This window comes from Oryzias latipes, chromosome 15 (assembly GCF_053564925.1).
Source record: "Oryzias latipes strain Hd-rR chromosome 15, Olatipes_Hd-rR_3.1".
Classification (NCBI taxonomy): Eukaryota; Metazoa; Chordata; class Actinopteri; order Beloniformes; family Adrianichthyidae; genus Oryzias; species Oryzias latipes.
In genome coordinates this window covers 14,255,599-14,280,567 of record NC_136251.1, presented here as the reverse complement: position 1 = coordinate 14,280,567, position 24,969 = coordinate 14,255,599, and the positions used below count along the sequence as shown (strand labels likewise).

Genomic DNA, 24,969 nt, shown 5'->3' with positions numbered 1-24,969 from the left:
TGAACGGCCTTGCAAAAAGTGAATTGGCATTTAAAGGCTAAAACTTTCAAAATTATAATGTCTGGTGGTTTTGGAAAAGATATGATAGGTAAATAGTAATATAAGGAATTTTATAGTGATGAGGGATAATTCTAAAGAGGTTTTTATAAGTTGTTGATTTCTGCCACTTAGGTTTCCTGTTGTGGGGTACATGGGGGTCAAATCAGGCTTTTCTCTCGAAGTGGAAATCGTGACTGTGGCTGGCAGGCAGGCTTCCTGGCGCTTTGCTCGCCTCATGAACTGACTGAAGCTGAAGAAAGGTCACCTTAAAGCCCTACTATCACTGAGCTGCAAACCCTTGCACACCAGGGCCTCATTTATAAAGGCTTTTAACCACAAAAAGTGACAGAAGCCACTGGAATATAGCTAAATAAAATCCTCTCTGGGTTTTATAGGATCTGATTTTGTGTTTGAAATGCAGCCTGTGTGGTGCAGCTTCTGCTAAGTTTGGACATGGATGAGGCGAGGGAGCCCCCTAACCTTCAACATCCACAGTGCTGGTGGAGACTAAGCCCACGTGTTTCACATTTTGATGTGTGCTGGTGAAAACTATGCAGTTTTTAAAAAGCGATGAGTTTCTCTTTAGATCCCTGCCACACAGCAGCACTCTGAAACTCTCCCTCTCCTCCGCCTGCCGCTCTTCCCCACAGGAAGCTGTTGAACTGATTGCTGCCACTCTCACTTCCTCCCTGCACATAAACTGTTTCCTGAATGGCACAGGACGAGCGATCAGCGGTGCTAAACGCTCCAAACAGCCATTGTTCTCCGGAAATATCTTTCCTACCCTCTGGAGAGTTATTAGAGCTTTGAAGCTGTGAGTCACTCTGCAGCCACAGGAACTAAGCTTTCTTAAAGCGAGATTTAAAAAAAAAAAAGTTTTGGTATTTTTGTGACCCCCCCCTAGGTTATTCTGAAACCTTTTCTGAAGGGAAACAAGTCTTCTCTAAATGAATCCAGGTATCCATGCCATTTATGCTTCTCTACCAGACATAATGTACACCCCCTTGTCCTCCACTGTGCGGTTTCTCGTGGTAGAAGTTTCTCCACAGAGATCCTGATTGGTTGAGAACTGGTGTGTCCTCAAATGTTGGCGTCATTCTTGAGAAGGAAGTGAGATGTTAAAGACAAATGTGGCAGCACCCCTCCCTGCAGCTCCATCGCTTCAGTAAGGCTTTAATTAGCCCTGAAAGGCAGGCAGCAGACTGCTGTTTTCATGGTAACACATAGTAAACATCCTAACAAGACGTTAGAGGAGGATGGGGGCCTTTATTGGAAAAGCTTTGGGACATAAAAGCTGACAACAAACAGGAGGTTCAGTGGGAGGAGTGAATTTAATGCAGTCTGATTCATTCTGTGGTTGTTTCTCCTCATAGTTCTCATGAACGGTCTGAGACAGACTTACATAGCTTCTTAAAAAAATAAAAGTTTTTAGAGACATTAGGGCTGCACGATATGAGGAAAACTTGCGATATGCGATATTAGTGATCAATATTGCGATAACGATAAATTTGCGGTAAATAAACAAATAGAAAAATAAACAAAAACATCATTCCCATTTCATTGCAACAGTTTAAAAATTATACTCCAAATGACCCTCATCGACATGGGGGACAAACGTCAGGGTGGCTAACCCTGGTCCTCAAGAGCCTCAACCCTGTCTGTTTTCCAATTCTCCCTAGACTGCTCGATAATGATAACCAAAATCAGGTGTGTTCAGTCAATCAGGATGTGAAATCACTTGAGTCAGCCAATCAACAGCAAGCTGGTTAAGGAGAACTGGAAAACAGGCAGGGTTGAGACTCTTCAGGACCAGGGTTAACATAATAGGCCTCCATCTGATTGGTCAACAATGGGAAGGCGTCCATCTGATTGGTCAAAGCATAAAGGGATTTATTTGATTCGTTAAATGCTTCAAGCTGCTAGAAGATTGTTTTAACACATTTTGGGTTTGCGATTTATTGCGATATTCGCCGTCTTTTGCGATATGCATATTGCAGAGCTGGATATTGCGATAACGATAAATTTGCGGTATATTGTGCAGGCCTAAGAGACATTAATATCCTCATAGAGAAGCCCCCACCTTACTCCCTCAACATGAACTTGAAAATGTTGAAACTAGTCTTCAAAGATCCAGTTTAAACAGATGTGGCCACTCCCACTTCCACTGAGAGTCTCCAGGCTTCCTTTAGTTTGTTGTACAACTTCAGACCATGGAGCAAACATTCATCCTGAGATAAAGAATAGCTTGTTATATTTCTTGGGGGGTGGGGTGTTATGAAGACCACAGAAGACAGACAGAGGTTTTAAATGTGAGGGATCAGGGAATGGAGCAGGAATGCAGATAAACAGCAGTCAAGGTGGGCTGATAAGAAGAGCTCAGCTCCTTCTCTTCTTCCGTGACCTTTTCTCTTAAATGTTATTCAGGCAGACTACTTCCCACAGAATCCAGTCCAGTCCTGTGTTTGCTAAATTCTGGACATAATCAAATCCAGAATGTCTGTCAATCCATACTACTACTTCTTCAATGCTCAGGAAACATTCTTCATAGCTTCACTACAGTCTTATCTCAGAGGCCAGCACAGACTTGTCTGATCTCTGCTGGTGGATCATTGTAGTGCTGCTTACATGTCTGGATTCAGTCTGCAGTGAAAGGCCTCAAACATCAGCTTCTACTGTTTGTTCCGTTAGCTACAGATCTACAGAACGTCAGGGTCTGGGATTATTTAACCTTTCTTATTGTTTTAAACTCTGACAAAAGCAGTCTAGAAAGTTCAGCTTCATCTATAGGATCACCTAAATCAAAGACATCGTTTGTCAGGGATGAGGGTTCTGCCTCCTTCTGGCTGCTGATGGATGTACAGCTTTGCCTTTTTAGAATATTTTATTGTTATTAAGATCCTCCTACATTCAGGTAATGTTTGCCCTGGATTGTGTTCTTCAGGACAGCTGAACATTGAAGGTTGCTGATCATCAGAGCATCTTCATCAGTTCTAACTGCTGATGGAGATTTCGGGTTATTGATGTTCTGACGGCTTCAAGTGTGGATAAAAGCTCAATGTGGTACACATGTTATCAATCCAGTGACTATCAGAATGGTTGGGTAAGGTCTTGTTAATTAAGGGGGTCTTGTGTGTCAGGGGTGGGGGAACTTGTTAATATTTCATTGCTGGTGTGATCTTTTTTTTAATTTAAGATCCTGTCATAAAAAGAATGAAGTCAGGATGCTCTGAACCTGAATGTGCAGGATTTGGGTCTATTACTCATGTGAATGTCAGCAGAACTGATGGTCCAACACCTTATTTCCCCCCAGCAGCGGGTCAGAACCCAGACCACGTCCTCGTGGACACGGATGGAAGCCACGGGGCCCGGCGGCCTGGCGACGACTCCACCATCTCTCCCGAGGACCTACCTCGGTTTCTCAGCTGCTACTGCTTTGGCCACTGTCCCGACGACGCCATCAACAACACCTGCATGTGAGTGTCTGTAGCAGAGCCACACACTGACAGTTGTCTGCTTGGTCATTCTGACCCGCTTTTAGCTGTTCTGAACGATGAAAAACGAAGAACTCAGAACACTAATAATCCTGCAAGAGAGGGAACATTTTCACTTTTATGAGATCCGAATCTGTAGGTGATTGCATCATGTTTACATCTGTGTGGTGGCTGCTTTTGTTGGCTCCAGTTGTGCTTGTGGGTCTGTCTGAACATTGTGTGTCTTTGGTCAGGACCAACGGTCAGTGCTTTGCCATCATCGAGGAAGACGAGCAGGGAGAAGTCCATCTCACCTCCGGCTGCATGAAGTACGAAGGTTCCCACTTCCAGTGCAAGGTATTCGTGCACACGGACCCACGTGCACAGATACACCTAACCACGCATGTACTGAAGCCAGGGCCGACTGAGAGGAACTCTGATGCAGGTTTGCTTTGATTGACAGGACTCTCCAAATGCAAAAACCCGGAGGACGATCGAGTGCTGCAACACAGACTTCTGCAACAGAGATCTGCAGCCCACCCTCCCCCCACTGCCCCCTATAGGTAAGGTGGACCTGAGACGAGCCGCTCAGGTGAAGGTGGAGCGACAATGTTGACCACACGTCTGCTTGTTCCTGCAGAACACAGCCCCCATTGGCTGGCCTTCTTCATCTTCATGACGGTGTGCTGCTGCACACTCATCTGTGTCATTATCATCTGCTACTACAGGTAGGAGCTTACCTGCAGCTAATGATCTTTGTGTGAAATCTGAGAAAGATTTGGACTGGCTGTCTGCATATTTCTTTAGCTGGTTTAATTTCCTTTAGGCTTTAAGCCATTTCATTCGTTCTAGTATGAAAACATTCATCCTGATTGTTCTTTTGTGGTTTTTTTTCCTGTTTATTTTTAAGCCATTTAATGCTTGTTCAAAATGAAGGTAAAGCCTAAAATCATTTTAAAAACTTTAATATATAGGAAAGAAACAAAGCAACGTTGGAAAAAGAAATGTGAACTGCAAATTGAACTGTAAAATCCTTAATGAAGACTCACTCTGATCATCTTTTGATCTATTTTAGAAGCATTTCCAGTAGTCTTTTAATTAAGATAATTCTGTTTTTAGCCAAAATCAAAAACGTGCCGTTTTCTAGGACATAGTTTCTTCAGAGCGACAGGAGTTCATTACAAATTCGCTTCTAAGTTGGGGGTGTGACCACTGACGAAAAGCAACCCCGACCCCTCTTTTCTTCCCTGTTGCTGAGATTTTTTTCTACTGATCCTGAGTCACAACGATTTGAATAAAGAAATATTTTAAGTTAAATGTTCTTTATAAATGTCCTCCATCATAAGAAAAATGCCACAAGAGCATGTTAAATATACACAAGAAGATTTTCCTCGGAGTGGGTCTCCAGAACATTTATTATTTTTTATGACTTATTTTTAGAAATGATAAAACAATGCAATCAGCCTGTCTTTCATCAATTGTGTTAAGGTAATCTTTTTTTTTTATTTAAAATGGTTAATCCTGTTTAATAATTATCAAAGTTTGAGCAGATATTGTAGCATGAGCTCTCTGCCATTTCTTTGCAGTTTTTTCCCACCCGGCATACTTTTCTAGCTCGTTTAGCCTCTGCATAAGTTATTGTTGAAAATCCTTTTTCATGGCTTTGTTACTTTTCTTTAGTTTAAAACAAAGTAACTTTTCATGTTTTATTATTTCAAATTCCAAATTTCTTTCAGTGCTTGAGCGTTCAGACATATTGAAATTTGTGATGATGATGTCGTGATTTTGATTCAGATCTCACAAGGATGTTAATAAAGTTAAGTAAATAGATGCTTTGATAAAAACATCAGCAGCTTTGGAGTAAAATGTTTGGATCTTTGCATTTATAGGTTGTTAAAGTGATGAAGACGAGCAGCTTTATCAGTTGTGTTCCTTATTAACAAAGTGATCATGTGATCCACAGGTTCAAGTGGCAGGGCGAGCGCCAGCGTTACCCTAAAGATGTGGAGCAGGAAGTCTTCATCCGTGATGGAGAGTCGCTTAAAGACCTCATTCATCAGAGCTCTGGCAGCGGATCAGGGCTCCCCCTGCTGGTAGGAGCCCCAAACACCACCACTGTACAAAATGCTCAAATAAGCTTCAGCCACCTTCAAAACCTGCTCCAAGAGACAAGGATGATGGGAAGTGAACGCCCTCTCTGCCTCCTCAGGTGCAGCGGACCATTGCCAAGCAGATCCAGATGGTTCGACAGATCGGAAAGGGTCGCTACGGCGAGGTGTGGCTGGGCCGCTGGAGGGGGGAGAAGGTGGCTGTCAAAGTCTTCTTCACCCGTGAGGAGGCCAGCTGGTTCAGAGAAACAGAGATCTACCAGACCGTCTTGATGAGACATGAGAACATCCTCGGTACAGTTCTTTCATATCTGTCTGTGGGGTCAGAACAAAGCAACTCCTGCCGAAACATCTGTGCTCAATGGAGCGCGCTCAGACCTGTTTAATCCAACATGACTCAGAATGACTGACTCATGTATAAAGGTTTCTGTCTGCTGGCTCTGCAAGTGTGGTTAATGCCTTCATTGATTTGGAATCGAGCTTTAATGACGAGCATCACCTTAACCTTCACCTAGTTTCTGAACACAAACTTCTGAAGAATGTTTCTGAATCTCTGTTTTGTTGCTTTCAAGCTTTTGGATTCCTGTCATTAGGTTTCTGCTTTTCAGCCATCTTTTCACTGTCTTTCTGTCTACTGATCTCCTGGTTTGGAGTCGACTGTCTTGTTTGTGGCTGACTGGCTGCAGCCCCAGATCTGTTCTGCAGCTGATCTTTTCAAGGTTTGAAGTTGAAGAGCAGCTTTTCAGGACTCTTCTTTATCTCCTCAGGCTTCATCGCGGCGGACATCAAAGGCTCGGGCGCCTTCACGCAGCTCTTCCTCATCACCGACTACCATGAGAGCGGCTCGCTGTTTGACTACCTGAAGTCCACCACGCTGGACACGCAGACGCTGCTGCGGCTAGCATACTCGGCGGCCTGCGGCCTCTGCCACCTACACACAGAGATCTACGGCACGCAGGGCAAACCTGCCATCGCCCACCGAGACCTGAAAAGCAAGAACATCCTGGTGAAGAAAAATGGCACATGCTGCATCGCCGACCTCGGCCTGGCCGTCAAGTTCAACAGGTACTTCTGTCCTTCTCAAAGCTTCTTTTGCTTGTGTCTGGAATCAAACCAGCATGTGCTGCTATGAATGTTTTGCCGTAGTGACACAAACGAGGTGGACGTCCCTCTAAGCACGCGGGTTGGGACACGCCGCTACATGGCCCCCGAGGTCCTGGACGAAAGCATGAACAAGAACCACTTTCAGGCTTACGTCATGGCCGACATTTACAGCTACGGCCTGGTGGTGTGGGAGATGGCGAGACGCTGCGTGACTGGAGGTACATGCACACGCCTGCACGTGCACAAATTTAGTCCTTTAGTTTTTATCTGGTTTAAAATACTTTCTTTTTAAATCTTGATCTGCTTGAATGTACAAAATAAACACTTTAATGAGAAAAGATGCAGACAGAAAATTTAAATTAGACTTTTGAATCGTCTGAATGAAACTCACCAAGTCCTTCGCGGTGCCTTTGGATCCCAGACCGCCACACCTCTAGCAACGAGTAAACAACAATAGAATAGTAACTAGTCAGGGCTGCTTCAGCTGTGGTTATATGAAAGACGATTAACGTACTTAGCTGGCTGCTCTCTGGTGCATGGCGTGCTGAACGGACGCGTGTTTACAGGAATCGTGGAGGACTACCAGCTGCCGTACTATGACACGGTTCCCTCAGACCCCTCCTATGAGGACATGCTGGAGGTGGTGTGTGTCAAAGGGCTGAGGCCCACAGCATCAAACCGCTGGAACAGTGACGAGGTGAGGCTTTGATCTTTTTAGAATAAAAGCCCTGTAATAAGCTGTATTTTAAATACTGTCTCCTGTGTCCTTAGTGCCTTCGGGCCATGCTGAAGCTCATGTCAGAGTGCTGGGCCCACAATCCCACTTCCCGCCTCACCATCCTCAGAGTGAAGAAGACGCTCGCCAAGATGGTCGAATCGCAGGACATCAAGATTTAATCACCCTCAACCTCCGGGTTGGCTCCGCCCCTCAAACTTTTGAACGTGGGTTTGGTGGAGGGAGGGAGTTCTGGTGTAAAATAGAGAGGACTTCACCCACAAACTTTTCATCCAACCTCGACGCTTTCTGTGAAAGCCAAGCAAGATGGAAGAGGGGGCGGAGCTCCTGCATCTGCCATCTTCATGGCTTAGAGTTCTGTCCCCTCGCCAGAGGACACTAAACAAACAAAAATATGTTTGTGACCCATCAGGGGGTTTGCTGCAGCTGTGCTGAAATACAGCTGGCTCCTCCCACTGGACATTGAGGAGTCGCAGTGGAAATGTCTGCCGTCCTGTTTGACTGTCTGTCCACTTCCTGTCGGTCCGATGGGAGAATGCTCCGCCCTCCTAAAGAGCTGCTGCTGCTTCTCAGGAGGATCATTTGATTGGTTGAGTCTGTGGCTGAAGCCAAATTACTTTGCTACATTTAAACTTTATGGATTATAGCTGATGTCTGGCTCCACCCACTCTCTTCCTCCAATCAGATGTTTCTTTGTCTAAATAAAGGTACAGATTTAATTCATTTATTTTAAAGTACGACTCATCACAAAGCTTCACGGTCAGTATTCACATAAGTGGGAAGGACAAACTCACAATACCCACCGCATCAAACAGGAATTTCTATCCAAATCTCTAAACAACTAAAATATTTAGTTACGAAATTGACAACTTATTAAAGGAAAGGTTTTATTTTAGGAAATAAAATAGGAAAATGGGAGGTGCATTCATGTGGTCTGGGAGATGTCTTCCTTAAACCGGTTTCTTCCCTGCTGCAGGCGTTCGTGCACGTTCATGTGAAGATGAGTCGTTATAAGAGCAGTAACTGTAGTGTTTGTGTGTCATATAATCCAATATGTAAAGCTTCCATGTTGTTTTGTACAGCCTCTGTTTGGTGCCTTATGAGTTTACAGGGAATATGAAACTCTGTATCCAGTCTGTCCAATGTACCCATTTCTAAGTAAATAACCTTATTTTAGTACACAAACAGATGCCTGTGGTTCATCAACTTGACTGCTTGATCCAATGATTCCTGTTTCACAAAACAAACGTTAGTTTACCTTTTAGAGCCCAGGGTGGATCTTTTCATTTGTGTCCTGGAAGAGAAGACCGCTGCCCAACAACCAGAGGGAGGAACTGAAGGCCAACCTTTCAGTCCTAAACACAGGCTTTGAGCTTTTAATCTCAAATTTACAAAGGTTTCCTGGTAAGTTTTTACTTTAACAGATGAGCATTTGACTTTTTAACAGGCCTCATGACATTCATCTCAGAATAGAAAACTATCACTTGGACGCTAACTCCCCCTGATGGACACATTGAGGTACTACAGGTGAGTAAATTATTTGAAACCTCCACATTTTTGTCTAAATAATCATCTGACCCCAAGTGCAAATTGGGCTTTTTTATAAGCCATTATTAAACCAGCCCCATTTTCTGTCTCATTTCACCCACACTAGTGTTCCTTTGCCATTTTGTGTATTTTTTCAGTGCAACCCCCCCCCCCCCCCCTCTTTTTCTACAGCGCAGCGTCTGTGTCCTGATTAGCTGATGGCCTCTTCAATCTCTGTGCCAAGTTTCCTGTAAATAATTGTTCAGTTGTTCAGTTTGCCAGAGTTACTTAAATCTTCAATTCAATTTTATTTATATTGAACTAATGAAAATGGATCAGTCGCAAACATTTGTTTTAATTTCATAATACTTGACTTATTTTTCTATGTAAGTTTGAACTTTGAGTTTAAAGAGTCTATAACATCTAAATTCAACATTTAAGCTCTTAACTGTATAATGGTAATTCCTTACAAAAACAAACCCCAAAGTGGTATTTTGAGCATTCACGCATATCTGAGTATTCCTCGGCCCCTCCCGATCCATGAAAACGAGTGGATCCTCACACTGGGACATAGAAAAGTGAGAACAGCCCCTTCCAGGAAAAGTCTGTGCTTTCTGCACCGCCTCAGGTTAACACACACACACACACACTGGGAGAAGGGTGTGACTTGTGAAGTGATAGATTTTACAACCTTTAACTTCTGTAATTCTACTTTACAGATTTCACTTATCACAGATTATTTATAGAACGTAAATCCTACGATAAACAAGGGAACTCACTAAATCTAAAGGGGTCAAACTTTTTGTGAACTTTACTTAACTTCTTGGACTGTTTTTACATGGTACCACACCTGCAGATCTGTGATGTTCAAGCAGTGGAATTTTCAACTTCTTGAACATCAAACGGCTGAACTTTGACCAATCGGGGACTTGGATTTGGTAGTGGCGTGTGGAAGGTGTCCTTTCCAAAACACGGAATTATAAACTGTTGTAAACACAATCATGTAGACAGTAATAATTGCTGTTTGTGCCAGAATCACCAAGACATACATTTATTTACTATTTGCATCAAGCCTCTGCATATTGTAGGTGGTGGAAAAGCTCTAGCAGACACTAGAAAAACTGAAAGTCCTTTTCTTTGGATGACGTCACTCTCACTCGCTCTAGTTCTCTCACACCAGGGGTGTCCAAACATTTCAGATTGCCAGATTTGATGAGGTGTGTGAGGGCCAACCATTCGGCCTGACCAACTATTTTAATGAGAATACATGAACTGTTTAGTGAACATTTTATCGCAGGAGTATTTTCATTGCTTCACACAAACATCTAAAAACATTTCAACCAAAATTAATGAATTCCACAGTTGGAGAAAAAAAAAGTCTGTCTGGGGAAAAAAATGTGATCAACATTGAATCTGGTTTCATTAGAAATGTTGCATTTGTTCACTATGAAATACTCACTATAAAATTTTAACAGTGAGAACAAGAAAACTTAATCTTTTTCAGTACAAACCCCTTAGTTTTAATCAAATGTACAAAAAAAATCTGCAATTTTGAATAGATTCACCACAGAAGACTAACCGGATAACTTCTCTGCACTAAGCTGATGGTAATAGTAAGATCTGGACTGCATTACAAAGGCCAGGTCCGGCTCACAGACTGTGGTTTTGATGCGCAGGATGTCCCGCAAGTGAGAGTCGTTCAGTCTCGTCCTCACGCAGTTTTTGTTGAAGTTCATGACAGAGAAGGTCTTCTCGCACAAGTAGGTGGAGCCAAACAAGCTCAGCATTTTCATGGCAAATGTTCGAATCCGTCTAAACCTGCTTTTATCCAGCTGGCGGTAAAAGCTGACAAGAGGGAGCTGTTGGTGTCGACTGCAACACTCGATGTCGCACTGCAGCTCAATGAGCTCCATCTGTAGGTGGTCTGGAGCCTCGTCGGGCCGCACGGAGAAAGGAGAGGAGAAAAGCGTGATCTCCTTTTCTATAGCTGCAAAGTCCTGAAAGCGCTGCTGAAACTCCTCAGCCAGGGATGCCATGTCTGCTGCGTACTTCCTCATTTGGGCACTGACATTGTTCTGCGATAAACTGGTCATTATTTCCTGCAGCAGTGGGAAATGGGCCGGGTTGGGCGGCCTTTGTAACAGGTGTTTTTGAAAAAGTTGCAGCTTGGTCCCAAAAGCTTTGATGTGCGAATACAGTTGGCTTACCGCGGCGTTTTCCCCCTGGAGACTCGTGTTCAGTGCGTTCAGATGCCGGGTTATATCAACCAAAAAGGCCAAGTCAGCCAGCCAAACGGGGTCAGATAGTTCTGGCATGGGCTGCCCCTTTGATGCCAGGAATTGTCCGATTTCCTCCTTAAGAAAGTAGAAGTGGTGCAGGGCCGATCCCCGACTGAGCCAGCGTACGTCGCTGTGGTACACAACATCTCCATATTCGGCCTGGATGTCGAGCAGATATTGCTGAAACTGGTGATGGCACCGAGCTTTGGAGCGAATAGAATTGATGGCGGTTATCACTGGTTTCATCACATGCTCATATTTCAGGTGTTTGGCGCACAGAACTTCTTGGTGAATAATGCAGTGCAGTTTTATCGCTTTGCCGCCGTCTTCTGCCACTTTGTTACAGACTAAGGTTGCGAGTCCACTCTGCTCGTCTGCCATGGCGGGTGTGCCATCCGTGATGATCCCACTGACTTTATTCCACGGCAGGTTCATGTCATCAACGGCGGAACAGAGAGAAACAAACAAATCCGTTCCCGTGGTTTGGCCCGTCAGGCCCTGAAGCTCCAGCAGCTCTTCGCTCACGTTCATGTCACGGTCCACTCCTCTCAAAAAGATCAGCAGCTGAGCGGTGTTGGAGGCGTCTGTACTTTCATCGCAGGCTAAAGAAAAAAATTCAAACTTGGCTCCCTTTACCTCCAGCTGTCTTTTAATAGCAATCGAAATGTCTTCAATTCTCTGGACCACGGTGTTGTGATCCAGGCAAACATTAGCAAACTCGTGCTTCTTCTCAGGACAAATGGTCTCCACTATTTTCATCAAACAGTCTTTAATAAATTCCCCATCTGTAAAAGGTTTGCAGTGCTTTGCGATCAGCGTTGCTACCTCGTAGCTGGCTTGTGTGGTGTTGTCATCTGGCTCACTTTTAATGGCACAAATACTCTGCTGAGTCGTCAAAGCACTTTCCAGCTGCTCCAATTTTTCACGCCGCTGCACCCCAGTGAGGTTGTCATAGCTAGCATGTTTCGTCTGGTAATGCCTCCTGATGTTAAACTCCTTAAAAACAGCCACGGTGTCCTGGCATATCAGACACACACAGTTGTTTTGTATGTCCGTAAAGAAATATGCCAGTTTCCACCTGTCCTGGAAGCGACGGCCCTCATAGTCAACTTTTCTTTTTTTGATTGTAGTCCACATTTTAGAAACGGGGTAGAAAAGGTGCCGGGCAAAAGTGTTGCTACGGGTTTAACGTTACTAACAATAACAGTCAGGGCTACTTCAGCTGTGGTTACATGAAAGATGACCAGCGTACTTAGCTGGCGGCTCTCTGGTGCATGGTGTGCTGAGCAGGCGCGTGTCTGCAGGAATGGTGAACCAGCTGCCGTACTACGACACGGATCCCTCTGACCCCTCCTATGAGGACGTGCTGGAGGTGGTGGGTTGAGGCCCAGGGCTGGAACAGTGAGGAGGTGAAGCTGGACTCCTTCAATTTTTAAGAAATAACAGACCTGTGAAAAGCTTTATAGTAAATACCAGGCCATGCTGAAGCTCATGTCAGAATGTCTGGCCCACAATCCCACCCAGTGAGCTTTAGAGGATAGAGCCGCTACACAAGCCTGTTGCTGGAGGCCATATTGGATGGGGCCAGATGTCTGTTTACTTCTGTGTTACAATTGCACAACTTTTTGTCAGCTTTTACCGCCAGCTGGATAAAAGCAGGTGTAACCCTTGTGCTATCCTAGGCACTTTAACGTTGGGAATTGGGTCATCTAGACCCACTAGACAGTGCTCTGAACCCTTTTTCTTCAATGATTTGTGATCTTCACTGGTGTCCATGGATTACATGAAATCTTTCCACCTTTATCATGGTAGGGAGAACACGTCAAAGTAAGGGTGGGGTCACCTAAGATAGCACAAGGGCTAAAGAAAGATTTGCCATAGAATTGCTGACCTCGTTTGGCTCGACTTACTTGTGCGAGAAGACCTTCTCTGTCATGAGCGTGAACTGTGTGAGGACGAGACTGAGTGGGGGGCTGTACTGCCCTGGGCGGGGACCGGACCATGCACAGAGGTCACAAGGGGTCTGCGGCGATGTCCGCCCATGTCTTGAAACACGGACAAGGATGTTTGGGTAAATCTTAGCCTGACTTTGTGTAAAATCACAACCATTTATCTGTGTTTCCTATAATAAGGTGTTTATTTATTACAGAAGTGTTGTTCATCATTTGAACAAAAACAATGATACCACGACCTATGTCTTATTCTGTGACCATATTTTTTTTCTTTTTAAAATCGGACTAATATTAAGCATTTTATGGTAATTTTACTGTTTCTGCTAAGCCATGTCTCATTCGGTGTAGTGCTGTACGACAACAGTTCCAAAATCTAGTCCCCAACAATTTTCCAGAAGTCTCTGCAAAAATCCAGTGTGTGAACAGGGCTCTGGCCCTATCCAACATGGCGTCTATGTTTGTGTACGCAACAAGCTAGCGTAGCGATTCTAGCCTACATAGCTCACTAATTCCACTTCCCGCCATACCTTCTTCAGTGAAGAAGACGCTCGCCAAGATGGTGGCAGCAGGTTCTAATCCCCCTCAACCTCCGTGCTGGCTCTGTCCCTCAGACCTTTGAACCTGGGTTTGCTGGAGTTCTAATTTAAAAAATAAGGGGAATTCACCCTCGAAAGTCGCTTATTGATTCCAGTTCTACGCTTTCTGTGACAGCAAAGCCAGATGAGAGGGGGCGGGGCTTCTCTTCTTTTTCTTTGTAGCGGTTTTGGCGGTTGCTGCATATACCGCCACCACCTGGCCTGGAGTGTAGAACAGGCTACTACACTACATCCTATGCTACAGATTGCATACTAGACACCATCCTGAGCTCTATAAAACGTATTTATTCATATTTTATCTGGATTGTTTGTAAATTTTCTCTAAAAATGGCCACTTATCACACTGCAGGTTCTAAAGATTTATCAACACCACTAAAGTCCCACTTGTGTGTTTACTGATCAGGACAAACTGCTTCTTGAGACATGTATGGCCAAATCTGATTCTAGATATTTTGTCTTCCAAACTGTTCCTCCCCATACACATATATTCCCCACTGAATTCTAGATTCCAAATAACTACCTTCCTGTCCTCCCACTGTTTTTGCTGTTATTGATTTAATTTCTTTGATAAGACCTTTTAAAATCCACTTTACTTAGCGTTACGCATACATCAATATTTTCCTCTGAAGCTATTTTAGCGTTTTTGTCTGCAGATTAATTTCCTGTTAGTTCCACATGAGCAGGTGCCCACAAACGTGTTTCATGCACCTGAGTAGTTCAAATAACATTTTTTACATTAATAAAACCGCCACAGTGATCGTTCTTAACTTGAATCGGAGCATATTGACCCTTGTGCCATCCTAGGCACTTTAACATTGGGATTTGGGTCATCTAGACCCACTAGACAGTGCTCTGAACCTTTTTTCTTCAATGATTTGTGATCTTCACTGTTTCCATGGATTACATGAAATCTTTCCACCTTTGTCATGGTAGGGAGAACACGTCAATGTAAGGGTGGGGTCATCTAATTTAGCACAAGGGTTGAAGACTTCAGTGGTCTAACATTCTCAATCCAATTCAGAAATATAGCCAATTATTTCTGCAATGTATATTGTTATATTAATTATTTATTGTATATCTACTTTGAATTCAGGGACAACAGAGGCTGCCCGTCTCTCCCTTTAACCCAAGATACATAATGTTCAGATATGTATGCTTGAATCAAACGAGCATTATACAATTTGACAAATTTTTAATATAGAAAAATCCACCCTATTGTCTTGAGATAACCATGGAATATGAATTGGTGCCAATGGCACAGTTTGACCAAAAACATCTGTTCTTTTGTTTCACCTTCCCACCCAAAACTTGTCACGCTCCTGTTCCGATTCTTCCTAAACATCACTTTGGTTGGATCATTTGGATCACTCCCTTTCAAAGTATTCCAGTCATTTATGCCCAGCTGTAACCTTTGCAGGTCATGGGGCATTTGTCATTTCTACCTGGAGTGCTGCTGTTGGCGTAATTTAGAAATCACCCGTTACTGTTCTCTCAACACTTCTATTGAGGTTGTTGAGATTTACTTCTGAGGAGTCCTGTGTAAATACTTTAACAAAACAACAAAAGTATAAAGATGTTTGTAGCTTCATTAAACAGACAGACAGATCTAAGTCAAAGTTTTCATCTTTATTGGCTCCGCCCCCTCCCTGTCTACTTGTCCTCGGGTTTGTTGAAGCAGTACGTCAGGGTGCATTTCCCACAGTAATGCCGGTCGAAGTGGCTCGCCATGAACACGCCGGCGCCGCACTCATCAGCGGGACACTCGCGTCTCAGCCGGTGGATTTTCCCGTTCTCATCCACCTGCAGAACAACTGAAGTCAGGCCTGAGGCAGAAACAGAACCCGGTTCTGCTGCCGCTGGTTCCAGCCATACCTTGTAGTATTTGAGCACTGCGAGCTTGACCTTCTTCCTCTTGTGCTTGTTCTTTTTGGGAGTGGTGTAGGACTTCTTCTTCCTTTTCTTGGCACCGCCTCGCAGTCTCAGCACCAAGTGCAGAGTTGACTCCTGCAGGACAAAGATGGGGTGATGAGTGTACATGTACAAAAATGACACTCCCTAATGGTGGGACAGACATTAATACAAGCACAGAAATGTATCCCATCAACTTTTCCAGTTTTTCTAACAAGCCCCTTCGTTTAACAAAAGCTCAGATCAAAAATGGATCCAAACTTCTCAATAACCGCTTAAAGGGATTTTAGCCAAAACTGCTGAACTTTTAGGAAACTCCCTATATTTTGATTTTTCCTCAGTAAATGGCCAAATAAAAAAGATGAAGATTCAATTAATAATTAAGTTGTTGAACAGAACCATCAGAACAAGCCTGTCATTTTCATAAAGGCACATTTTTAGACAGCACATTACCCTAACTAAGAGTGAAACGGAACAAAAACTCACAGTTCAGATCATGTCACCGTTTTTTCAAGTAAAAAGGAAAAAATAGGACAAAGATAAATATGTACAACATGTTTTTAAAAGCTTCAAAATATATTTTTAGTACTTACATTTTGAAAAAAAAATCTAAACGTTTAAAAATAACAGGAAGAGAAGCAGGAGATTTCAGAATTTACAAATTCAAATTCTTTCACTGTGTCCCCTGCTGCTGTACAGCCCCCTCTCACTGGGGTTAGAGGGAACAGCGGCTTTCTACTGCTGCAATCCCGGGACAGCAAGTCGTCAAACCGGGTCACAGAGACGACAGAACCGGTCAAAGCTGCCACCAGTCTCTAATCTCATGAACCCACGTGGAGACGTCGACTGCTCTGCTTCAAAACAAATTAAACCTGATCCCTCAATCCCCTCCATGATGAAGTAGAGAAAAATTATTGGTTCTCCCACAAGCGCCTAGCAGTGTCTTTAACACATGTTGAAACAGCCGTGTACATGAATATGACGTACAAATCGTGTGATGTCTGATTGCACAGGTGTTTAAAATGAAGAACTCAAAAAGAGCGGGGGGTGGGCTTGTGCACAAATCCGCGAGTTCCGAGTGAGTAAAGATATTGAAGCTTTGGTACAAACGGCAAACAAAAACAAAACCCATCATCTTCCGCATCCCTCCTTTCCTTCAAATTGCAGCTCACCTTCTGGATGTTGTAGTCAGACAGCGTGCGGCCGTCCTCCAGCTGCTTTCCAGCAAAGATCAACCTCTGCTGGTCAGGAGGAATTCCTGCACACAAGAGCAGCCCGTCAAAACTAACCCGCAAGTCCACAACAAACCCCACAAATCTAAGGAGTTCTTTCATTTTTAGGAAAAGGTTTAACCAGTGTCTGACCTCAAACATCAACAAGTATTTTCTCCAACTATGGGAAAGCTTTCAGTAGTAAGACCTCTCAGAAGGTGTTAGATTCAGAAGTTTTTAGTTATGTGGATGAATTTCTACAACTATACAAACAGTCATGATCATTACTAAACTTATATAAAAGCTTATTAGGATCAATAAAAAAAACAGCTAATTTGTTTTAAATATTTTAATAACTACAGATTATTTCTAAACTCAGTGAAATGGTGCAGACATGAAGCTGGGAACATTAGACCAACTAAGGAAAACTATAAATATCTCAAATGATGGGCCGGTATAAATGTTGAAAAGCACATTTTCCACTTCAAAGTAGACAGAGGCTACGTTCACACTGCAGGGCTTAATGCTCAATTCGGATTTTTTGAAAAAATCCGAATTGTTTGCTAGACCGTTCACATTTCCAAGTAAATCCGAACTTTTGTGATCTCCAGTGTGACCGTGACACGACCCAAACGAGACCCGCATGCGCAGAAGCCAGAAGAATACTCAACGGTGAACGACGTCACTCGTTTGCGGAGCCAACGTTAACAATGGATGTCAACAACAGTGTTGTCAAAAGCGGAGCTCTTTTTGTAATATTAAATTTATTTTCACAAAGGAGCAGCACAATTACAATCTTCTCATTTTAAGAAGGCATTGGAGTCGGGATCGTCTGTACCCACTGTAGTGGAAGAGGAATGTGTATGTGCTGGGGCCGTGCGCCCGCGTGTGTGCAAGCGCGTGCCGCGATAGAGAATAGGGGGGGGCAGTGTGGGCGCGCATTCATGTTGTGTGTTACGGAGGACGGTAATAAAAGAAGGTTTCCCCCAAAATAAATGCTATGGACTCTTTATTAACCCGTTCTGGAGAATCTAAGGATCAGAACAGGGAGGAGGAGGAGGGGGATTGCCTGGGTCCCCCGCGCTTCTGAGCACGGTCAAAGGGGAGAAAGAAAAAAAAGTTATCGCGGTAAAGGTTCAACACCACGCTCTGCCATTTATCTGGAATTTTTTTCAAAAACCGCCCAGTTGCGATCAGAGCCCTGGAGTTTGGCCTGAAAAGAGCGATCAGCCCAAATATTAATCCAATCGGTGACCTCTCTTCCCTTCTACTGACTGATCTCAGCAGCATCGTCCACCATGGTTGATGTTTACGTTCTCGTTCCCGCCTACTTCAACGCAAAATGATGACGTTTGTTGCGTGTCGATGACGTACAGTTCGGAATCAAGTCGCCTGGCCGGTCAGACGGCGGTCGCAATTGAAAAGATCGGCTACAATTCGGAATCAGGCCGGCAAACCCACGGGGCCTGGGTCGCATTTGAAAAGATCGGATCTGTGTCATTCAGACTGTCATGAAAAGATCGGAATTGGGCCGCTTAGGGGCAAAAAATTCGGAATTGGGTCGTTTCAGCCTGCAGTGTGAACGTAGCCAGAATCACTGTCACCTGTCGAGGCGATTCAGGAAGGCAGTAACTTATTTTCCCTCACCTGAGGCTTAGGGGACTCACCTTCTTTGTCCTGAATCTTAGCCTTGACATTTTCGATGGTGTCAGAAGGCTCAACCTACAAACAATAGAAACATAAACGTGAGGTTGGGAGACACTCGGAACGTAAGGCCGGCTTAGGTGAGTCCAGTTGGAAGCGCCGCTGTCCAACACACGTGTTCAACCAGCGCCGGTTCAGTTTTACTTAGTTTGAGAACTCAAACGATTAAACATTTTATTATGAGTGGAGCAACATATGAATAACCCAATGAATCTGTAACCGTAGCTCAGAAGGCACTTTTATTTTAACTCACAAAGCTCCAGACCTAATATCACACAGGAAAATACCCGCAGTCATTGAACGCACCTCGAGGGTAATGGTCTTCCCCGTAAGGGTTTTGACGAAAATCTGCATCCTGGCGTTCAATCCACCTGACCATAAAATAGAATGACATTTTTAGTCTCGAATCGACATGAATTTATGACATAAAAAGTTAGCTTTAGTGAGGGAAAACCGACAAAAGTCGGAGCTAGCCTTACCACAGGCGCGTTCCTGATGGCGGATCACGAGAAGAGGACCTCCGCCAGCGAGCTACGGGGTTTTCGGGAGGCGTTTGCACGGATTAGGTGTCTGTCATGAAGCCTGATCAGAAATATATTTCAAACATAAAATGTGAAGTCCTGCAAAATTACTATTCCCTATGTTTTTTATCTATTGAACTGCAATAGTAACTAAAATTTCGGAGCGTTAACAGAGAAGGAGTGAATGAGTTAACAAATCAACATAAAGCGTAACCATGGTGATGCAAGTATTTGTCTTTTGGCTTTCAGAAGAAAGGCTGTCAGCTCGTGTAAAAGTTATAGAATCTTAACATGTCCAGACAATTACAAAGTTTATCAAGAAAAAAGGAAAAATGAAATCTACAGTTATTAGTGTTCCGTGCGAGGACGACAAGCTGCTTTTAGCATCTCTGTATGACTTTATTGACCGTGAGAAACAGTACCTGGGGTGTCCAGCAGAGGGCCCCGACGAGCTACGTTACTTGGTCTACCGCACCGTTTTCTGCAAGGTATTTCAACAAACCTTTGTATTATTGCATTTGATTCATATTCTCCCCATGAACAATTAAACAGCAACAAACCAGTATTAAATGATCAATACAGTTATATTTGTTGAAAGAGGAAATCTTAATATAGATCTAAATAAGTACAACAAAACATTGTTTTTCTTTTAGTTTGGAAATTTTGACAACCTTTTGTTCACATACCTCATTTGACATACACATACAATAGATAAATAGTTAATTTTTTCCTAAAAATCTTTCTAAAATCTCAAAAGTCTAAATGTTTGACATAAAAAAACGGAAAATCAAGGGTAAAATGTATTTATTTAAGAAGTTTTAGATGGAATAAACTCAAAATAAAATAACAAAAATGACCCAACGATTGTCTTCTTTTTGGTTTCATGTTGTTAAAAGACCTACCCCAATGAAAATTATGGTTTGGGTGTTTTTAACTTGTTGTTGCAGCATTTTTCTCAGGATAGAGAAAATCTTTAAAAGAATTTAAGATTACATTTGATTATTTCTTTATTCAATTTGTGATGAATCAGGAGAAGATCAAAACCTGCGGTTTGAAAAAGCTTCCAGTTGTGACGCAGCAACCAAAATGGGGGGGCCAAAGTCTCTCTGCTCCACTCCATTCTGATGCATCCACTTGCAGACAAATTCTTCCTTTTCTTCGTCTGAGCTGGAATCTGGCTAAAATCTGTACGGCTGGATAGCTTCGATATTGTTCTCCATTTTTGTTTCACCACTAATGTTAGGTTGGGGTTATGAGGGGCTGTAAGCTAGCAGGAGAGAGTGTAAACAATGGGATGATGGTGCCAACAGTCCCGGTCACAAAACTCAGATAATTTCTATTGAATTCCTCACTCTCTGCAGAAACTGTATTTAAAAAATGACACAGGCTTTTTAATTTAGGCTAAAAACAGCATTATCATAACTAAATGACCACTGGAAACCCTTTAAAAATAGATCAAAATGTAGTTGGAGATGGACTTTCACAGATTTTCAGCTGTTTAGTTCCACCTTGTTGGTCTTTTCCCCTTTTCCTTAGCTTCTCGTCTCACTTCTTTCTGGCAGGTGATTGATCGAGCCTTAGCCTGCAGAAGAGTCCTGCTGATCATAAAGGCGGAGTACGACAACACCATCCAGGAGCTGAAGAGGAGGGAAGGTGAAGCCAGGGCAGCACGCCGAAGAGTGGCGGCAGCAGCGACCCACGCTCACTCTCTGACCGTCTGTGAGACTCGAGCCGCTCAGCTCAGAGACAGGTGGGTCAAACCTCAGTCCACACTTCTGCTGTGGGTTGGACTTTGAGTGAGGGTTTTCAGTTCAGTTGACGTTCCTCATTTTTTGCGTGTCAGGATCTCCATCCTTCAGACACAAACAGCAGAACTTCAGGAGAGCAGCAGAAGGAAGTCCTATGAGGATTTGAGGTCATGGATGTCAGGTAAAGCCTTCTCATTCCTCAGTATACAGATGCTTCAGCGCTTCCTGCTGCAAATGAGAGCATCTATCCCCAGGCAAACCCGCAGTCAGACCCCCTGTAAACTTTGTTGTTTGAAATGAAAAAAATCTAATTTCACTGATGAGAACAAAAACAAAATAAAAGAGCATTCCATTCATCATATTCTCCTTCCGTTTTGTCCCTTTTGGGGTCACGGGGCTGCTGGAGCCTATCCTGGCCACTTGTGGGCAAAGGCAGGGGACAACCTGGACAGGTCGCCAGTCTGTCCCAGGGCCACATATCACACATCCATTCATCTCACACTTATAGACAATTTAGAGTTGCCAATTGACCTATGAAGCATGTTTTTGGATGGTGGGAGGAAGCCAGAGACCCCAGAGAAACATCCACGCATGCACGGGGAGAACATGCAAACTCCACACAGAAAGGTCCCTCCATTGGTGTTCTGGTTCAGGTCCCCCATGGGACTTGAACCGAGGGCCTTCTTGCTATGAGGCAAGAGTGTTAACCACTGCATCACCGTGCAGAGAGCATTAAAGAGCATTAAAAGACAGAAATGACCAAAACCCTCAAAATAACAAATAGAAACAAAGAAGACTCATACATTTGCTCACAGGAACTGAAAACAAACAAAATGACAACAATCTAGTCAACACACAAATGAAAACTCTCCTTAAAAAGTCCTAAAAACTTAAACTCCTCCTGATCTTGAAACCCAACAAAAAGTTGTTCACCGTCTGCAGGTTTGACAGAAGCTCAGCCTGAGGATCTGGACTGGCACCTGCAGGACCTGCAGACCCGCAAAGCTGCTCTTCTGGACACGAAGAGTCTGAGCGTTCCTCTTGAGGTCCAAACCAGGCTGGAGGCGGAGCTGCAGGAAGCCCAGCGCCGCCGAGACCGCCTGAGAGCCGACAACGTCCAGCTGAGGCTGCTGTGAGAGCAAAACGAAGAACCACGAGCTGCCTGGAGCTCAGATGGCCTTCAACATGACCTGGAATGTTCAGATCCAGAAATGAGAGCATGCTGTTCCTCATGTCTGCGTCTGAAATGTCAAAACCAGGAAGTCGAACTTTCCTTTCAGGTTTTTCTGACAAAAACAGAAATAAAAACAAATTTAAATCATGATGACTTCAGTAGTTAAAAAAAGAAATTTACTTCAAATCAAAGAAGGTTTCCTTGATTTGAAGTAAATCTTAATCTTAATCTTTCTAATCCGTTCAACATATAATCCTAAATTCTGATTATTTGCTCGTACCTTCATTTGTTCCTCTATGGTTCTAGATTTCCTTCTCTTTTCTTCTGCAGACATAAACGGTTGAAATTTGCGAGCGATCGCTTAAAATGCTGGACGGATGAGGGTCAAGTGGTTCCTCTGGAGGAACTTCTAGTTTCCACAATGAAGAGCATCAGCTCAGACCTTCTCCATGGTAAAACATTTGTGTGACTTGAAGACAAAAGTCCAGATCCTCTGTTACTGAAAATCATGTTTCTTGATGGCTCTGCTTTATGTTATGTTCAGATTGAGTTTCTATCTTTTTCTGTCAGAAGCAGAAGATGACGCCTGCAGCATCGCCACTGAGCTGCAGGAGGACAAAGAGCAGAGAGTGGACGATTACCTGCTCAGGTGCTTCAGATGTGTGTGGTTTCAGGGTGTGAGCTGTGTGTCTAAATGTTTTTCTGCTCCACAGGTTCCTTCAGCTCTTTGATTCGGGTCAGTACAAAGATGCAGCTCTTCATGCTGCAAGATCTCCAGGAGGAATCCTGAGGAACCTGGATGTCATGGAGATGTTTGCAGGTGCTCAGCTTTTTAAAAAAAATGGGCCAATTTTAGTTTGTCTAAAGGCTCATCCTCAGTCATGTCTGTCTGCAGGTTTGAGGGCCCCCACAGACGCGGCCCCCCCTCCACTCCTGTTCTTTCAGGCCCTGCTGGTTACTGCGGCAGCAGGCCACAGGATGTCGTCTCCTCTGTCCCTGCAGGGCGTCCGTTGTGCCCTACAGCATGGCAGGCTGCAGCTGGTCGTGCACGCTGTCACCCAAAACAAGTAACAACTGCCTACAAGCACACACAGAAAGGGTGGGGGGCTTTTAGATAAAGGTGATGCAGGCAGGAGAAAACTCAAGGTAGGCATTTTTCAAAAGAAAACAGAAAGTCTGAGTAAACTCACCAAAGTCCAAAACAGAGAACACCAGAAATGTGTTTAAAGAACCATTCCAATGAAAATTGTGCTTTTGGTGTTTTTAACCTGTTTTTGTAGCATTTTTGATGATAAAGATAAGATAAAAGACAAAGATACTTTATTGATTGGGTTGTTGCAGCGTCCGCATTAGGCTCAAAGATACAAACACGCAAACAATGAGTGACAATAGAAAACCGAACAATCAATCCGAATGAGAACCATCAGAGAAAAACAATTGGTTAGCATTACAGCTCTGAAGAAAAACAGACAGACCTCAAATAAGTTTATCTATTGCAAATGGATGACAGGTTATAGAGATAGAGGGCATATATAAAGAATATTTAGTTAAAAATTGTATTTCTGAGTATTTCTCTACTCAAATCGTTGGGAATCAGGAGCAGACGGAAAAACGCTGTTAAATAGCTTATTTGATGTAGATAAGGTGCTGGGCTGCCCACAAGGTTCCTGCTCCGCTCCATTCTGATGCATCCACTTGCAGACAAATAGAGCCATGTACGTCTTTGTTTTTTCTTGTCTGAGCTGGAATCTTGATCAAAACTGTACGTCTGGATAGCTCCGATATTGCTCACCATCTTTGTTCCACTGCTAATGATAGGTTGGGGTGTTGAGGGGCTGTAAGCTAGCAGGAGAGAGTGTAAACAAAAAGCTCTCAGCAACAGGGAGGGAAAGTGGGGGCGGGGTTGCTCCAATCCAATGGTACCGCCCACAACTCAGAGGGGAATTTCTTATTAGCTGACCGACTGACTGGATTGATGACATTTATACTATATTGAGCTTTTTTCCACACAGTTGAATCAGTTAGCACATCAAACACTTAAATTCTCTGTAAGTAGCTTTAAGTCAAGAAGATGATTTGAGAAACATCTTCAAAATCAACCTCAGCTGAGCAAGTCCAGCTGACCTGAAGAACGGGATCCTAAATACTCGTTTAATATTAGGTTATTAAGACATTTGATTGGTTTTTGTTGAAGGAAAAATTTTTGTACAATTTTTTAAAAATAATTTAAGTCAAATAAAACAGTGTTGTTTTTTTTTTTTTCTTGTCAGAGTGTCATTCACAGAGGGACTGGGTGATCTTCTGTCTGGGCATGCTCAGAAGGACCAGGGCAAGGTGGACCTGTGTCTGGCATTAGCTACCCTCATTTATGAGGTCTGTGGGCTCACCAGGAAAACCGCGGCGAGCATGCGCAGGAGAGGCCTGGTCCACAACGCCGCTGAGCTCATGCAGCAGAGCCCAGACCAGACAGCAGCCACGAGTTTGCTTAAAAACACATCAAAAGGAATTTAGTTGCTGCATGATCACCCTGAAGAAAGATGCCACAGGATCAGAGATGATCAAGTTTAAGATAGTTCTGAGATCATCTCCAAAGTCATATACAAAACCTTAACTATTGAAGATAATGTGAAAAACAAAATTGAAGAATAAATTCAACAAACACTTACTTAAAGATTTGAAGATGTTCTTCTGTTCTTTTTGACTGTTGCACTGTTGAATGTCATTTTGCTGCTGCTAAAGAATTTTCCCATCGTAGGATAAATAAAGTCTTATCTTATACTATCATATCTTAAAAGTGCAAATATTCTGATTTACCTGTTTCTTCAATAATTTCAGTTTTTCAATGTTTCAATGATTCATGCTCAAATGATATGATGGATAGGTATTTACATG

At 43.4% G+C, this 24,969-nt stretch overlaps 4 protein-coding genes across 10 annotated transcripts in view; 2 read left to right on the top strand and 2 right to left on the bottom strand.

Annotated features, from left to right (window-relative positions):
* Positions 1-8,642, top strand: part of LOC101169384 (bone morphogenetic protein receptor type-1A) — a 42,728-nt gene extending 34,086 nt beyond the window's left edge. For 3 of the 5 annotated variants that reach the window (XM_004077000.5, XM_011484200.4, XM_020709360.2), the window contains 10 exons: positions 3,350-3,512; positions 3,764-3,866; positions 3,973-4,072; positions 4,150-4,237; positions 5,473-5,602; positions 5,719-5,911; positions 6,385-6,682; positions 6,764-6,939; positions 7,288-7,418; positions 7,493-8,642. In XM_004077000.5, the coding sequence (XP_004077048.1) occupies positions 3,350-3,512; positions 3,764-3,866; positions 3,973-4,072; positions 4,150-4,237; positions 5,473-5,602; positions 5,719-5,911; positions 6,385-6,682; positions 6,764-6,939; positions 7,288-7,418; positions 7,493-7,618 (1,508 nt within the window). In that variant the 3' untranslated portion in view covers positions 7,619-8,642. The remainder of the gene's footprint in view (positions 1-3,349; positions 3,513-3,763; positions 3,867-3,972; positions 4,073-4,149; positions 4,238-5,472; positions 5,603-5,718; positions 5,912-6,384; positions 6,683-6,763; positions 6,940-7,287; positions 7,419-7,492) is intronic. The other 2 variants (XM_011484201.4, XM_078931444.1) reach the window with 1 other exon arrangement.
* A 1,555-nt stretch (positions 8,643-10,197) lies between these two features.
* LOC101164918 (general transcription factor II-I repeat domain-containing protein 2) lies at positions 10,198-13,971 on the bottom strand. Of its 2 annotated transcripts, none has more exons than XM_011484199.4 (2): positions 13,743-13,971; positions 10,198-12,711 (listed from the first exon to the last, which is right to left on the bottom strand). In XM_011484199.4, the coding sequence occupies exon 2, from the start codon at positions 12,398-12,400 to the stop codon at positions 10,559-10,561; it is 1,842 nt and encodes a 613-aa protein (XP_011482501.1). In that variant the 5' UTR covers positions 12,401-12,711; positions 13,743-13,971; the 3' UTR covers positions 10,198-10,558. The 2 variants fall into 2 exon arrangements, with proteins under 2 accessions (XP_011482501.1, XP_004077286.1); XM_004077238.5 differs by having other exon boundaries at positions 10,198-12,686; positions 13,743-13,941.
* Positions 13,972-15,418: 1,447 nt separating this feature from the next.
* On the bottom strand, positions 15,419-22,037 carry rps27a (ribosomal protein S27a). Of its 2 annotated transcripts, none has more exons than XM_078931445.1 (7): positions 21,837-22,037; positions 19,114-19,216; positions 18,941-19,005; positions 18,598-18,652; positions 16,892-16,977; positions 15,684-15,815; positions 15,419-15,611 (listed from the first exon to the last, which is right to left on the bottom strand). In XM_078931445.1, exons 3-7 carry the CDS (start codon positions 18,986-18,988, stop codon positions 15,462-15,464), a joined length of 471 nt encoding a protein of 156 aa, XP_078787571.1. In that variant the 5' UTR covers positions 18,989-19,005; positions 19,114-19,216; positions 21,837-22,037; the 3' UTR covers positions 15,419-15,461. The 2 variants fall into 2 exon arrangements, with proteins under 2 accessions (XP_078787571.1, XP_011482500.1); XM_011484198.2 differs by lacking the exon at positions 21,837-22,037 and adding an exon at positions 19,578-19,612.
* On the top strand, positions 19,194-24,740 carry LOC101169135 (clathrin heavy chain linker domain-containing protein 1). The gene is made up of 9 exons (XM_011484591.4): positions 19,194-19,643; positions 20,718-20,905; positions 20,999-21,084; positions 21,846-22,035; positions 22,408-22,529; positions 22,648-22,726; positions 22,791-22,897; positions 22,973-23,144; positions 24,348-24,740. The coding sequence occupies exons 1-9, from the start codon at positions 19,488-19,490 to the stop codon at positions 24,586-24,588; spliced, it is 1,341 nt and encodes a 446-aa protein (XP_011482893.1). The 5' UTR covers positions 19,194-19,487; the 3' UTR covers positions 24,589-24,740.
* The last annotated feature ends 229 nt before the right edge of the window (positions 24,741-24,969 follow it).

Bases quoted from the DNA above. Each gene is read 5' to 3' on its own strand.
- LOC101164918 (XM_011484199.4), bottom strand. From the start codon at position 12,400: ATGTGGACTACAATCAAAAAAAGAAAAGTTGACTATGAGGGCCGTCGC.
- rps27a (XM_078931445.1), bottom strand. From the start codon at position 18,988: ATGCAGATTTTCGTCAAAACCCTTACGGGGAAGACCATTACCCTCGAG. The intron at 18,653-18,940 runs GTGCGTTCAATG...TATTGTTTGTAG, and splicing joins GGAAGACCATTACCCTCGAG to GTTGAGCCTTCTGACACCAT. The intron at 15,612-15,683 runs GTATGGCTGGAA...GTTGTTCTGCAG, and splicing joins CAGTGCTCAAATACTACAAG to GTGGATGAGAACGGGAAAAT.
- LOC101169135 (XM_011484591.4), top strand. From the start codon at position 19,488: ATGAAATCTACAGTTATTAGTGTTCCGTGCGAGGACGACAAGCTGCTT. The intron at 20,906-20,998 runs GTGGGTCAAACC...TTTGCGTGTCAG, and splicing joins GCCGCTCAGCTCAGAGACAG to GATCTCCATCCTTCAGACAC. The intron at 22,727-22,790 runs GTGCTTCAGATG...TCTGCTCCACAG, and splicing joins GTGGACGATTACCTGCTCAG to GTTCCTTCAGCTCTTTGATT.